Source organism: Cryptotermes secundus, unplaced genomic scaffold (genome assembly GCF_002891405.2).
Source record: "Cryptotermes secundus unplaced genomic scaffold, Csec_1.0 scaffold1556, whole genome shotgun sequence".
In the NCBI taxonomy this organism is placed as follows: domain Eukaryota; kingdom Metazoa; phylum Arthropoda; class Insecta; order Blattodea; family Kalotermitidae; genus Cryptotermes; species Cryptotermes secundus.
This window is the reverse complement of record NW_019734989.1, coordinates 5365-20421: the sequence shown is the minus strand read 5'-3', so window position 1 is coordinate 20421 and position 15057 is coordinate 5365. Positions and strand designations below refer to the sequence as shown.

The 15057-nt window shown below is 40.5% G+C and overlaps 1 protein-coding gene across 3 annotated transcripts in view; it reads right to left on the bottom strand.

Annotated features, from left to right (window-relative positions):
• Nucleotides 1-14546, bottom strand: part of LOC111869192 (mitogen-activated protein kinase kinase kinase 4) — a gene marked incomplete at its 5' end in the record, with an annotated part of 108109 nt that extends 93563 nt beyond the window's left edge. For all 3 annotated transcript variants that reach the window (XM_023860489.2, XM_033753316.1, XM_033753317.1), the window contains 3 exon segments: nt 7371-7559; nt 10046-10227; nt 14428-14546. In XM_023860489.2, the coding sequence (XP_023716257.2) occupies nt 7371-7559; nt 10046-10227; nt 14428-14546 (490 nt within the window).
• Between the last annotated feature and the right edge of the window lie 511 nt (nt 14547-15057).

Sequence of the window (15057 nt, the reverse complement as noted above, 5' to 3'; positions counted from 1 at the left end):
CATTTCACATTCTCCAGTTGCTTTTGGTCTATCTTTATTGTGACTGGGGTTGGTTGTCTCGAAATTTTCATTACTTTTGTTTTTTCCACATTCATTTCCATGCCATAGCACCTTCCAATTTCGATTAGTCTATCAATCATATCCTGTAGCACAGTTTCTTCCTTAGTCATTAATACAAGGTCATCTGCATATTTCACAGTTTGAATAATTTGCCCTCCTAATTTCAAGTCTCCAAGCCCATCCAGAGCTACTTTGGTAAGGCATTCGCTGTACAAGTTGAACAAAATTGGTGATAAACAGCATCCTTGTTGAACTCCTCTTCCAATCTGCACACTTCTTGTCTCCCCTCTGTCCAGTCATGCTCTAACTTTCTGATCCATGTACAATTTACTAATCAATCTTCTTTCACGCCAATCGATACCTGTTTCCTTTAGGATCTGCATTAATTTGGTCCAGTTTACACGGTCAAATGCCTTCTGCCAGTCTATAAAGCAAGCACACAGTTCTTCATCTATCTCCAAAGTTCGTTCTGCTATAATTCTCATCATCCCAATTGCATCCCTGGTTCCTTTTCCTTTTCTAAATCCAAACTGATCCTCTCCAAGTATATCCTCTATTTTCCTTTCAATTCTTCTTTTAAGTATCTTTACTATTATCTTTATGTGCCATAAGGCTTATTGTGCGATGGTTGCTGCATTTTGTAACTTTTGCCTTTTTCTTTAAGGCAATCATTGTCACTTCTGTAAAGTCCTTGGGCCACTCCCCAGTTTCATATATGATGTTTATCAGTTTTGTCAGTGTTTTCAAACCACCTTCTCCAAGTAACTTAAGCATATCTCCAGGTACATCATCATCTCCTTCAGCCTTTCCATTCCTCATTTCCTTGATAGCTTTTGCCACCTCACTTTGTAAAATATATGGTCCTTTCTCGTCTGTATCGACTTCTTCTTCCGGTTCCATTTACAAGGTTTCTGGCCGATTAGGTCAATCATATAGTTCTGTAATATAATTTTCCCAAATTTTCAGCACTTGCCTCTGATCTGCTATTCTATTCCCCTGGGAGTCTTTGATGCCAATATTTTGAATCCGATGATTCTCTTTCCATCCTAGTTCTTTTGTCTTCATGTACATCAAATCATAACGTCCTGTCCTTTGAAATTCTATAATCTCATTACATATCTTCTCAAGATATTCCTTTTTGGCCCTGTCCATGGCTCTTTTCAATTCATTCCTCAGTCTCCTGTATTTCCTCCTGCCTTCTTCATTGTTTACATTCTTCCATTTTACTCATCTTCTCCTGTGTAACCCATGGTTTTCTTGCTCTCTTCTCAACTTTACCAACCAGTGCACTAATAGTATCTAACAAGCATTCTTTTATATGGTTCCACTGCACTTCAGTATTTCCGCTTTCACTTTCAATTGCACAGAGTTTCTCTTCTAGCCCTTTTGTGCGGTCATTTAAATTCCGCTGCCATGTCTCTCCAGCGGTAATATATTCAGCCGACCATTTAAATTTTGCTCGAAAATGATTTATTCATCATTGTTCTTAAATTATGAGATAGGAACATGAAACTTTCACTAAAATGATCTTAAAAGGTGGTTTTATAACCTTACCTTATAATATGAGCGCCCGGTATCTCGGCAATGGAAGCAGGTGGTTTAGAATTTGAGCAGTGTATGGTACGCCTTGAAGCATGAAACTTTCACTAAAATGATCTTAAAAGATGGTTTTTATAACCTTACCTTATAATATGAGCGCCCGGTATCTCGGCAATGGAAGCAGGTGGTTTAGAATTTGAGCAGAGTATGGTACGCATTCAAGCATTCTTCTATACACAACGCTGTCTCACATTCACCACACCAATACTGCGTATCTTTCATTTGGCCCTTTTTTCCGTAAACCAAACATCTTCTGTGCGGTCTTGCCTTCTTCCCAAAGGGGGGATACGAGGAAATGTCTTTCCGTGAGTCGTTTAGCTTGCCAGATCAGCTGCAGTAAATTCAACGTTACAAGTTATCATAACAAGGGGTTGTTGCTATGCCTTTGATATTCCGTCCATTTTGGCGGCAGTAGATGTCGTAGGGGTGACCACAGAATTCATGAAGTTATTCTAAGNCGTATCGTCACAGGGGGTGACCACAGTGTTCTGCCTTAATTCGTGACGTTATTCTAAGAACTGGCTGCTATGTACTGTGCGAAATCAATGGATCTTGAAAGAATAAATTTCTGGACATCCCTCTTCTAAGAATTCTAATTGAGTGTGTTAGTGTGGCCAGCTCAGGGCAATATGATATTATAAACACAGCACATATCATGTCTCTGCTTTTTATAACTTCATAGGAAAGAAAACACGCCATTCATAACAGTTTGAATGAGGAAATCTCTTCCAAGAGCAACACGATTTTGCTGCAAGACAGGCATATGTAACGATGACTTAATGCAGCTAAACTCATGTTTCATTATATATTGTTCTTCTGACAACAGGCCAGCGAAAAATCTAACAATCAATAGCAAAACCATCAATTATTATGGGCGTTATAACATAGGTGTGCAGCTGGACGATACATAGACATCGAACCCCCGCAGACGATTTAAATCCCTTGACGAAACATACATGTCAAAGCACGCTGAGCGGCTAGGGTCTCCTGCACGCTTTGTCTTTGAGCATATAACTTCTCCAAATCCCATCTAGGTCTGCGAAAGACCACAATCTACTCATAAACCTTGACGACAAGTAAAACCTCAAATCCCACACCTTCAAAAAGTTAGGAGAACCCAGCCTCTTGTAGCACTATGAACAACACCTACATTGAAACCATAAACCATTCTTTGAACAATTACGTGAAGATGAGTTGCACATTATTTCCAGCAGGAAAATATACAAGCAGAAACACTACATTCAATTGAATTAAATGTTCTGCAGATGAATGAATATCAGTACTGGGGAATGGCCATCATACTCTCTGAATATGAACATGTACTTTGTTCTCTGAGGAAATATAAAAAAGCAATAATCCTTGTTATATTATGGCCTTTGATAATTGATTATTATTATTATGGAAATAACCAAATATTTTGGTACTCTCATGAAATACCTTACAATATTGAAAACTGTGCAGAATAATTTAGAACACCTTGGATTTTAGGCTCTCACCTTTACCCAGTAAACTGTAAACTTCAAAGTTGCATATAAAGCAGCATACTGCCAATATTAAGTGGTACTTATTAAAGCACACACCAACACCAGAAACTCTCCAAGTCATTCAAACAAGACCTGATACTAATTTTCTCAGCTGACCCAAGAAAGCAGAGATTTCACTGAATACAGAGCTACAAAAAGTTCCTTCCAGATATTACTTCCAGTTTTTGCCAATATTGCCAAGTTCACACAAAACTCAAAGCATATATCACTCAGCTCTATATCTCACATTGGATGGGACAGGATAGGCTGAGCGCACACTCTCAACATGCAACATATTATATACTGTGGTTCACAATTAAAAAATTTATGAAAGCTATCATATTCAAAGCACATGCAATCAGTTACAAAAATCAATAGCCATTTTTACTAGCCCAAATTGCCTTTGGTGTAGGGTGGCTTGAGTTTGAAAGTTAACCAAATATGTACCCATACATACAACAAAAGACATAACTGGAGCATTCTAATGTACTCATTCCTTACATCAATGCAATGTAAGGTTTCTCTATTTTGAACTTCTAGTACTCAGATGTGATAAGGAGCAGGGAGACTGAAGCTTTCAAAGCCTTTTAACAAAATATATCACCAATGTATTCAAAATTAAGAAAATTTACATTTCAATAAAAAAGTGTCCTTATTTCAACCTTCACTAAACCCCACTCTTCATTAATATACATTTGAATTCTTATTTTTGTGGAGAAAAAAACGGATGGTGATATGTCACACTCTTGCAGAGACAGAACATCTGTCTCACTTTACTTTAACTTTCACTGAAACAATTCAGAAGTGACAACAGAGGGGGTCAATTAACTGGCCTTGAACAGATGCTTGCTACAATATTTTGTAACTATAACTGCTCTTCTTACACAAAGACCTCTGGGGTTCAAAATGGACCCATATCCCTGAGTTCTGAAGGTATCTGACAGACATTTCCCAACACAGGTACTTTCTCCGGAAGAAAATAAGAAAACATAGTACTTGAATTAAAAACACGATCATGTAGTCTGCCAAGAAAGAGGGACTTTAAACAAATAAAACAGACAGTCACATTTGAAAGGGGTAAGACGTTTAATTAGGAAAAAGTTCCATTATTTGGTCACCTTATATCATAATCTGCATCTTATGTGTAACATAAGAAATTTAGCCCCAGGGAAGATTACCAAAATATGCTTATGTGACAAGCAAGAGAAGAAGCAAACTTTGAGCAACCAGGTGTGCCACACTATTAAATCACACTCAATTCTTCTCTTTCAGTACTCACTGTCCTCAGGCTATTTCCATTGTAGTGGCAAATTTTAAACTGAAATTACAAAGAGATACACTAAATAAAATTCCAAAATACATAGGTCATTTCAGAAATAATGCACACAATTTTTTTTTACGTCCATGTTTATTTTTTTTTTTTAATATCTCTTTACAGTCCTTCAATATAGTCGCCCTGCTTCTCAATGACTGAGTCCCAACATGTGGGAAGCTTTACTATTCCATCCAGGACACGATTTTGTTTATCTGTCGAATGGCTCAGGTAACTGCAGTAGAAAGCTCTTCCAGGGAGGGAAAACAACGGCCTCGCATAGGTTGTTTCAACTTTGGGAATAAGTCGAAGTCTGGTGGACTCATGTCCAGGCTGTAGGGACCATGAGGTAACACCTCCCAATCATATTGGTGCAGCTTTCCTGTTATGACATCCCCGATGTGGGGGCAAGTGCTGTCATGGAGAATGATTGGCCCAGCCTTGAGCAACTGAGGTCAGTTTTTGTGCATTTTTCTGCGCAGATTTTGCATAAAGTCACGATAATAAACTGCTGTGACACTATTCCCGCACGGAACTCTGTCTGTCATGATGAGTCCTTGGTGATCATAAGCAAAGATGATGATTTGTTTGACCTTTGATTGAGATCGTCGACATTTTTTTGGTCATGGGGAATATGGACCCCTCCACTCGTTGGACTGTGATTTCAGCTCTGGTTCAAAGTCTCTAACCCACGTTTCATCAATAGTGACAAGTCGATACAAGAATGCTTACCTTCAACGTAGAATCTTTGTTTCTGCAAGGTTGCAATGTCAAGGCGTTTCTGCTTCTGTTCAGCAGTCAAGCAGTGAGGGACCCATTGCACAGAAATCTTTCTCTTCTTTAAATCATTTGTCAGAATTCGGAATATTAACGTTGGTGGAATCCCTGTGGTCTCCGAAAGCTCCTCACATGTCACACGACGATCTTCTTCAAGAGCATCTGACACAAGTTTCACACTTCGTTCATCTGTTGATGTTTTCAGCCTTCCTGGCCTTCGATCATCGCTTATGCTCACACGACTGCCACGAAAACAACTAGCCCGGCAAGAAACTCTACTATGGCCCACTGTTAACTCACCACAAATTTCACTTCAAGCACTGTGGATTTCTGTCGGGTTTTTTCCACGTAAAGTTTCGATCTTAATGTATGACCTTTGATCTTCAACAGTCACAATACCCGAGAACTGTGCTGGCTCCATTTCTAACTCACGTTATTTAAGAACAGAGTACATTATAAATGAAACAATATAACGCGCTTCTTTCTCAAGCCCTGAACTGTAACTGACATGAGGCTCACCGTTGTTGCGTCATGTAATCCGCAGTGTTGCCAGCCTGTGCATTATTTATGAAATGACCCATGTAATTCATAATGTTTACATCATACCTTCATTGGGTTTTGAAAATTATTCAAGTATCCAAAACTGTTTCAAAATGTAAACATTGAGTTTGCCTCAGCCCAGCCAAAAGACTTTAACCCTTTCGCATGGTCATTTAAATTCCGCGGCCATCTCTACAGCAGTAATATATTCAGCCGTCCATTTAAATTTTGCTCGAAAATGATTTATTCATCATTGTTCTTAAATTATATGAGATAGGAACATGAAACTTTCACTAAAATGATCTTAAAAGGTGGTTTTATAACCTTACCTTATAATATGAGCGCCCTGTATCTCGGCAATGGAAGCAGGTTGTTTAGTATTTGAGCAGTGAATGGTACGCCTTGAAGGATGAAACTTTCACTAAAATGATCTTAAAAGATGGTTTTTATAACCTTACCTTATAATATGAGCGCCCGGTATCTCGGCAATGGAAGCAGTTGGTTTAGAATTTGAGCAGTGTAATGTAGGCCTTGAAGCATTCGTCTAACCCAACGCTGCCCCACAGTCACTGCTCCAATATTGTGTACCTTTTCTTTGGCTCTTTTTTTTAACCACACATCTTCTGTGCAGCCTTGCCTTCTTCCCCGTGAGGGGTATAGTTCAAGGAAATGTCTTTCCGTGAGCCGTTCATTTGCCAGGTCAGCTGCAGTAAATTCAACGTTGCGAGTTATCATAACAAGGGGTTGTTGCTATGCCGTTGATATTCCATCCATTTTGGCGGCAGGAGATGTCGTAGGGGTGACCACAGAATTCATGAAGTTATTCTAAGAACTGTCTGGTATGTAGTGCACGAAAGCAGAGCTTAGCTGGCTCAAAAAAAATATTCATGGTCATCCCTCGAAACGACCACCAAGGTCAGTACGATAAAATGGCGTCAACTGGAGCGATAGTACATGAAGGAATGAGTTCTTTTCCCCCCCCCACACACACCAGGATCGTCATAGGGGGTAACCACAGTGTTCTGCCTTAATTCGTGACGTTTTTCTAAGAACTGGGTGCTATGTACTGTGCGAAATCAATCGATCTTGCAAGAATAAATTTTTGGACATCCCTCTTCTAAGAATTCCAATTGAGTGTGTTAGTGTGGCCAGCTCAGGGCAATATGATATTATAAACACAGCACATATCACGTCTCTGCTGTTTATAACTTCATAACAAAGAAAACACGCCATTCATAACAGATTGAACAAGGAAAACTCTACCAGAAGCAAAACGAATTTGCTGCAAGACAGGCATATGTAACGATGACTTAGCGCAGCTAAACTCGTGGCTTATTATACTCTGTTCTTGTGACAACAGGCCAGCGAAAAATCTAACAATCTACAGCAAAACCATCAATTATTGTGGGCGTTATAACATAGGTGTGCAGCTGGACGAAACATACACGTCGAACCCCCGCAGACGATTTAAATACCTGACGAAACATACACGTCAAACCACGCTGAACGGTTAATTTAAAATATACTTCAATAATAATACAGCACACAATTTGACTTACGTGTCTTCTTGGATTTTTATCATTTTGTTTGTCACTACTGCCCATGCGGATGAGTTTAGAGAACACATTGTAGAAATCTACTCGGCTGTCTGGACAGTCAACAGGTTTTTCTTTGAGGTCTTTGCTTTTCAATACATTGCAGGCAACCAGTTTTGATGTGAGGCTTAAGAATCGATTACATGTCTCCACCTACATAACAAAAACATCACCTCAATACAGAGATGTCTATCGCCAATAAATGCTATAGAAAACATAAAAAACACAAATTAAAAATGTTACTGATTAACTACCATTACTGCTACTACTATTATTGGGGCAAACAGTAGTGTAGTTGGTTGAGGCACTATGTTACAAGCCAGAAGGTCACAGGATCCGATCCTGATGAGGTGGATATTTTCAATTTACCTAATCCTTCCAGCCTCACTATGGCCCTGGGGTTGACTCAGCCTCTAACAGAAATTAGTACCAGGAATATTCTTGGGGGTAAAGGGCGGCCGGCACGTAAGGCTGACAATCTTACCACCATCTATGAGCTGATTGTCTAGAAAATGTGGGAACCTGAACATCTCACAGCCCCATGGGCCTCCACGGCCTGTTACAAGGATACCTTTACTTACTTTACTACTCAGTCTGTGTTGGAACAGGCTATGGGCTTGATGGCCTGGGTCTGATTCCAGGAAGAGGCAAGATTTATCTCTATTGCTACTGCTACTGCTACTGCTATTGCTGCTGCTGCTGCTGCTACTGGTAAACAGTCTTGGTCTGATGGGAAATATAATTAGGCATCTTTTAAAATTTCTGACAAAGAAGTGTAACTAGGAACAATGGGAAATTAAAAACCAAATGTTATAAAACTGTACCATGTACCTACTCCAGCAATACTACAAACTCAATTTCAAAGTTAACATGTGGAAACAAGGAAAATTTAACTTGGGATAAATGTAAACAACTGACTATATCCTACTTACTTAATCTTCTGGATTTAATTACATGAACATACACATATGAATACAATGGCATGATTAAATTCTTTGAAATAAGAACTTCTGGATGAAATAATTTCATACTTCAGGGCCATAAAATTATTAAATATTAAAGAAAAAACAACACAGATTATACAGAGATCATTATTACTGAGCCAGTGTTTATAATAAATTAACTCTGAAGTTTCATCTGCTGCATCCAGTGTTTCAGCCTCTTCAGGGCATCCAATTGTAAAACGAAAGATAACAGAAGTTTTACATGAACCCCTTCAAATTTGCTTGTAGACAGACATTAAATTTAGAACCGTATAAGAAGACAATGAAGTACAGAAGTACAATCAAAGACTATGGTTTTGTGTGCTGTAATGCTGCACAGTCTGGAGAAAGTCCAATAATTTGGAGGAACATACTGTCATGTGTTTAGTGACTAGACATGGGGTTTGGATTGGTAACTGAATTTACTGAACTCCTACAAATTATAACTACAAGTAATTATAGCACTCTCGTTAACTCGAGCACTGTACTTCCCACTACAGCACTCGCTATGTCTTCTATGCCTTTACTGGCTGTTGCCCTGCAATGGATCCCAACAGTGTCCTCTATTTCCATTATTTGTGGTTGGCTGCCATCTCACAACTAACTACTGAACTCATGATGGCAGACCACTCACACTGTCAACCAAATAAGTGGTCTAGTTCATGCTCACTATATAGCCTCACTACAGACCCAATAGAAAACACCATTCCCAACAGTTCCTCTCGTGTTATGGGCATGTCTGCTACTGCACAAATCAGCTGTCATGTGTAGTTTACCAGCCATGGTGTAGCAGTGGATGGCTTCTCTTGTTAAACTATACTGTCATCATGTCACAATACTATCTCCAGCTTTAGAGTTGAAGAGAAAGTCAAGTAGAAACCAGCAGGCTCAGCTATGACAAAGACCGTTTACTATGATACTTCATATTTTGTCACTTAACAATGCTCTAGGCTTTCATTCAGGAGGTGCTTGGTTAGAATCTCAGCTGTGACACTGGCTAACCTGACTGGAATTTTCTATGGTTTTTCTCAGTCCCTCCAAGAAAATGACAGAGTAGTACCTCAATTAGACCAAGATCACTTCCATCAATATTTTTCCAATTCACTATTCACCAACCATCCTATAAGTCAACACTGTATACTGAACGACGTCATAAAATATACCATAAAATGACTTCAGCACATCATTCGCTTTTGAAATTCCAAGAAGGGATTTGAATATATTGTGGCATGAAGGCTGAAAGCCAGAACAGTGGAACAATAGGCATCCATTCCTAGGCCTTGGCATGGTAAGCATGTTTTCATGACAACAAATAAACACACAACAATAGAGGAACTGTTGCGAGCGGCATTTTCTACATCACTCATACCAAGGCTAAATAACAGGGGCCAATGTGCGAGGTTAGTCAGTTATGAGTCAAAGGTCAAGTCTTGAGTTGCTCTTAGCAGCCTACCTAGCAACAACTAGTGAACAAACACAAAACTTCATGTGTGCTGTAGCTGTAGCAATCTGTAGTGTGTGTGAATCAGTAAAACTGTTACAGTTCTTTGTAGTTACAAATTAAATGTGCTCTATAAATTCAATTAGCAATCCAAACCCCATGTCTAGTCACTAACATGTGACAATATACACTGCTCATCAAAATAATGTTATTACCTTTATGGCTGGTTGTGGAGGCACGGCAGGCAGGCTCTCAGCTCTGTCTTCACCTCCATTTTCCATAGTGTATGCAGCATGTTCCATGTCTGAAACATCCAGCTTCAGATCTCGCTCTGATCCACGCAATAACTGCATTATCCGCTTGCAGCGTCTGTTTGTTTCTGGACGTGAAAGCTGGTCTGAAATTTGTGAAATTACATTTACATAAGCTGAAACTCAAAGATCCTTTTAACAAGAGAAGGAACTAATGTTCCATGTGAAACTCACATAATAAAAAAGTATGGGAAGGTGTAATTCAATTGAGTCCACTTATTTTCAAACTCACTCTTGCTACTGTGCATGTCTCATTGACTCTTACGTTCATTTATTGCCAATACAAATATAAGGTTTTTTTATTGCTAGTGGGGTGGGACTAAGTCCCTTGTACTGCGGCCATTTCTGGCCTATTGTAACAGCCACAGATGATAGGTGAGGGTGATCGTGGAGCAATTGGTGGAATGAAGATTGGCAGGGGAAACCGAAGTACTTGGAGAAAAATTGCCCCAGCGCCACTTTTTCCACCACAAATCCCACTTGACCAAACCCGGGATCGACCCCAGGCCGCCGTGGTGGAAAGCCAACGACTAACCGCTTGAGCTATGGCGCAGCCTCATTTCTAAGGTTAAAAGTTGTTCTCGCTCAATGAGCGCTATCTTCCAGGATGTGATGCAGTGTAGTCTGCTAGAAATTTACTAGTGTTTCAGAAGAACATCTGTAATCTTCTACCAGATAACACATTATCACACAGCAGAAGACAGTACTCTTCAAGGTCACCGCCATAAGAACCTCGAACTTCACACTGTCCCTGTGCTTAATTAGTTAAGCACTATGCCATGAGGACATGTGAAGGAGTGGAGATATAGTTCCATCTTTCTTGACCTCAGCACTAGATGGAGGTGAGTGATCAGCTTCACACCCATGCCACTTTACAGCTGGGGGAAGAGCCCCCAGAATCCAATGGATCAGAGGGTGGGTGGGCCCCACAGTTTCTCTAGATGCTGAAAAGAGAAAAAACTTGCACTGCCAGGAATCGAACCCAGACCATCCAGCCCACAGCTTGTTGTTATATTGACTGAGCTATTCTGACTCCTCAATACCCTAATGTGGAGAGAAATTATTTTTCCTTGTATTTCACTATATTTCAGAATTTCAAATAAGAACTGTGGATCTTCATGAATTTCACCAAGATTTTATATGATGAGCAGGTTTTAGGGAAATGAATGCATTCAATCTGGACTTCACCAATTATGCATTTTTAATTTACTGACATACAGTATACCGAAACTGTCACTCTTGATGTGAACTCCGATACCAAATTTTGCCAAAATACTTATTCAAAAAACAACATAATTCCAGGGAATTAAGCAAGTTGCCAGCTGCGCAGATTTTGTTGACCTTCCCAATGGGATACTCTAATACAAATTTGAAAAGCAACGGCAATATAGAATCTTGTTTTAGACAATTCTGAATAGGAAAATTGAATAAATCTAATAAGTAAAACTGAAAATTATCAATCCCACCATGCAATGTACAAAAATAATAATTAAGCAGAGCTCTTTTTGAGACACAAACGGTAAAGCAGCTGGTCCAAAAATTCCCCACCTCGTAAGTGATATGAAGGTTCATTGCTGTGTTCACAACTTCCTAACTTAACAAAATTAAGTGAGGCACAATACTGGCTAAAAAAACCGTCATAAGGAAAACTGCCTAAGCATGAAAACCACATTTCATTTTTGCTAACCAGAAGAATGTCACAGAACTCCTTCCTCCTGACACTGTGACATCAATTTCGTACGATTATGACAGGAAGAATAATGACTCAGGAACTCAACCATGTATTATTCACAAACAGAGATTACTACTGAATCTACTGTCAACTCTCAAAACAAAATCTCTGATGTTCATCTCTCTCCTGAGAGCTTGCACCTTGACATATTGTAACGTGTTTAATTACTGAAGACGCCGTTCAGATTGTTAATTGGTTTATTTAACAACCTGCAAGTCGTAACCACAATTGATTATAACACTGTTGCGGGGTTTCACACTTTATAACCGTATTCGCAATAATCTCTTCACACTGTTGCGGGGTTTCACACTTTATAACCCTATTCGCAATAATCTCTTCACTCTGTTGCGGGGTTTCACACTTTATAACCTTATTCGCAATAATCTCTTCACTCTGTTGCGGGGTTTCACAGTTTATAACCCTATTTGCAATAATTTGTTCACTCTATCTTCAGTAGTCTACACGTATTCACAGTACGGGGGGGGGGGGGGCGCTGACTCACCTGCTCCGTCACCCAGAGCTGCCNNNGGAGCGCTGACTCACCTGCTACGTCACCATGACCAGAGCTGCCATGCCACCTCTTGGGAGGGAGGGGGTGTCCTCCATTGCGCAACACGTAACACTGCTTCCTCCTTAAGGCTGTTCGTCCCGAATAGCCTAACTGTGCATCCCCGTTCCTTTGCTTTGGAGGCTGTTCTTGCAGCATCTGTTCTCTGGCCGTTACAACCGCTCTCCTCTTAAAACCAGCTCGTCTCGAGCGGTTTCCTTTTAACTCGCCTAGAAGATCCAGTTCTATTAAATTCATTCATCGCTCATTCAGTCTTCATTCATTCTTGCTAGGGAGGCCGGTGCTCCTACTACCAGTTCCTCCCATACGGGCTCTTTCCCTTTTTTCGTTTTGGAGAGGGTCGACCCCTCCACAGTGTCCAATCCTTGTTTATGTCTTCCCTGAGAAGTTCTTTATGTTGACATAACAGCACTTGATGCGTTGTTTGCACTTGCTGACGTCGTCATTCCTCATGGTCTTCCCGCCACTTGCTGGCACGAGACCGTGGCACCAAGTCCTTTCTCCAGCATCTGAAGGTTCCCTGGGGAGTTTCCTTCTTGAAGGCATTTCTCCATCGTGCCACTGTCACACAACAGGATATCTTCCTGCAGGTGGCAGCCAACTTCATCTGGGATTCATAATCTCCTCAAGTCCAAGATTTCCAGAATATGTTCCTCTGACGCCATGTCGCTGTTGCATGGCAGGACACCTTCCTGCTGGTTTTCTTCTGCCTTGCCACTTCAACGCGGCAACTCGTCCCTCTGCGGGCTACGGCCAACTCCTTCTGGGGTCCACAACTTCCTTGTGTCGGATTCTTCATGTTTCACTGATGTCGGTCCCTACGCCTTTTCTTCTTCGGTTCTCCAACCAGCATTACTTCGGTGTCTTCTATGGGTACCTCTCATTGGTCGGCCACCTCAGGTTTCACATCCAGTGCCTCCATCTCTTGGCAGGCCATAGTCTCGTTGTGGTTGGCATTCACCCTTTTGTCTCTCATGGCGGCCATCTCTTCTCGCCATGCCTTCATATTGGCCTGTCTATCAGGATCCAATTTGGCCAGGAAATCTTCTCTGTCTTTTTTCTATTGGCCTCCATTTTGTCTTGCATCTGCACTCGGTTGGCATTTGCTTTTACTTGGATTGCCCTCATTTCTTTCGGCATATCCTCTTTGTCAGCTTTCCTATCGGCGTCTAATTTTGCCAGGAAATCCTTATGGTTGGCTTCCGTCTTAGCTCGGTTGGATCTCATGTTGGCATCCATTCTTGCCAGCATTTCCATCATCTGCTGCATCTCCATTTTCTTGCAGTAAAATACTCAATGCACAATAATTCAATTATTTGTCGAGGCGTGATTAAGTTCGTAAACAATTATGACACCAAACGTAACGTGTCTTGAGTTCGAATCTTGTTGGTCACGTGTGTAAGTCCAATCCCACTTCTGATACCAGTGTAACGTGTCTTGAGTTCGAATCTTGTAACGGCCGGAGAACAGATGCTGCAAGAACAGCCTCCAAAGCAAAGGAATGGGGATGCACCGTTAGGCTATTCGGGACGAACAGCCTTAAGGAGGGAGCAGTGTGATGTGTTGTGCAATGGAGGACACCCCCTCCCTCCCCAGCAGTGGTGTGGCAGCTCTGGCCACAGTGACGTAGCAGGTGAGTCAGCGACCCCCCCCCTGGCACTGTGAATACGTGTAGACTACTGAAGATAGAGTGAACAGATTATTGTGAATAGGGTTATAAAGTGTGAAACCCCACAACAGTGTTATAATCAATTGTAGTTACGACTTGTAGGTTGTTAAATAAACCAATTAACAATCTGAACGGCGTCTTCAGTAACTAAACACGTTCCACTGGTGTCAGAAGTGGGATTGGACTTACACACGTTACCAACAAGTTTCAGTAACTAAACGCATTACAATATGTTCCACTATGTCTTACACATATTGTATATACCAATATTTTTTAAAAGCACCATATTCCTTGCTCCATATAAGTATGATGCTCACCAGTTTCCTGCTGTGTGTTATTTTCTGATCTTTCCATAAGTTCAGTGAAATATAAGCTGTCCATTGTATTCCGTCGCCTCGTTTTGGCTTGGATCAACTTTGGTGAGTACTTCATATTACTGCAGAGCATAAGAAAAACAATAATGTGCATTATTAATTTAATGGAAATAAGGCAAACTTCAATTATTCAAAGAAACAAGTACATGAAACAGAATGCAGTATAAATCATTATGTTAAGTTACAGAAAAAGCCCCTTGGCACCCATGAGGTCCTCAAAGCATTCAATCTGAATAAAGAGGCCATATATAATTGAAAATTAAAATACATGTATGTATGTGTATATATTGCACTTGCACGCGCGCGCACACACACACGGGTGTACAAGGAGGTTCCTGCCAAACTTCTAGGGAGTGCTCCTTGGGTTGATTTGAGTCAAAACAGTCAAACATACCACTGTCGAACATATAACTGTTACAGAGATAGGGACAGAAGAAGTTTAAAGAAAGTGAGTTATTACATGTTGATTAATTAATCAACCATTAAGTATACAAAACAAAATCACTGTAATCGTTAAAAATTTCTTCCTTGAGTCTACACACATTAGTAGTGAATGGGAGTTGCAGCAAGGGC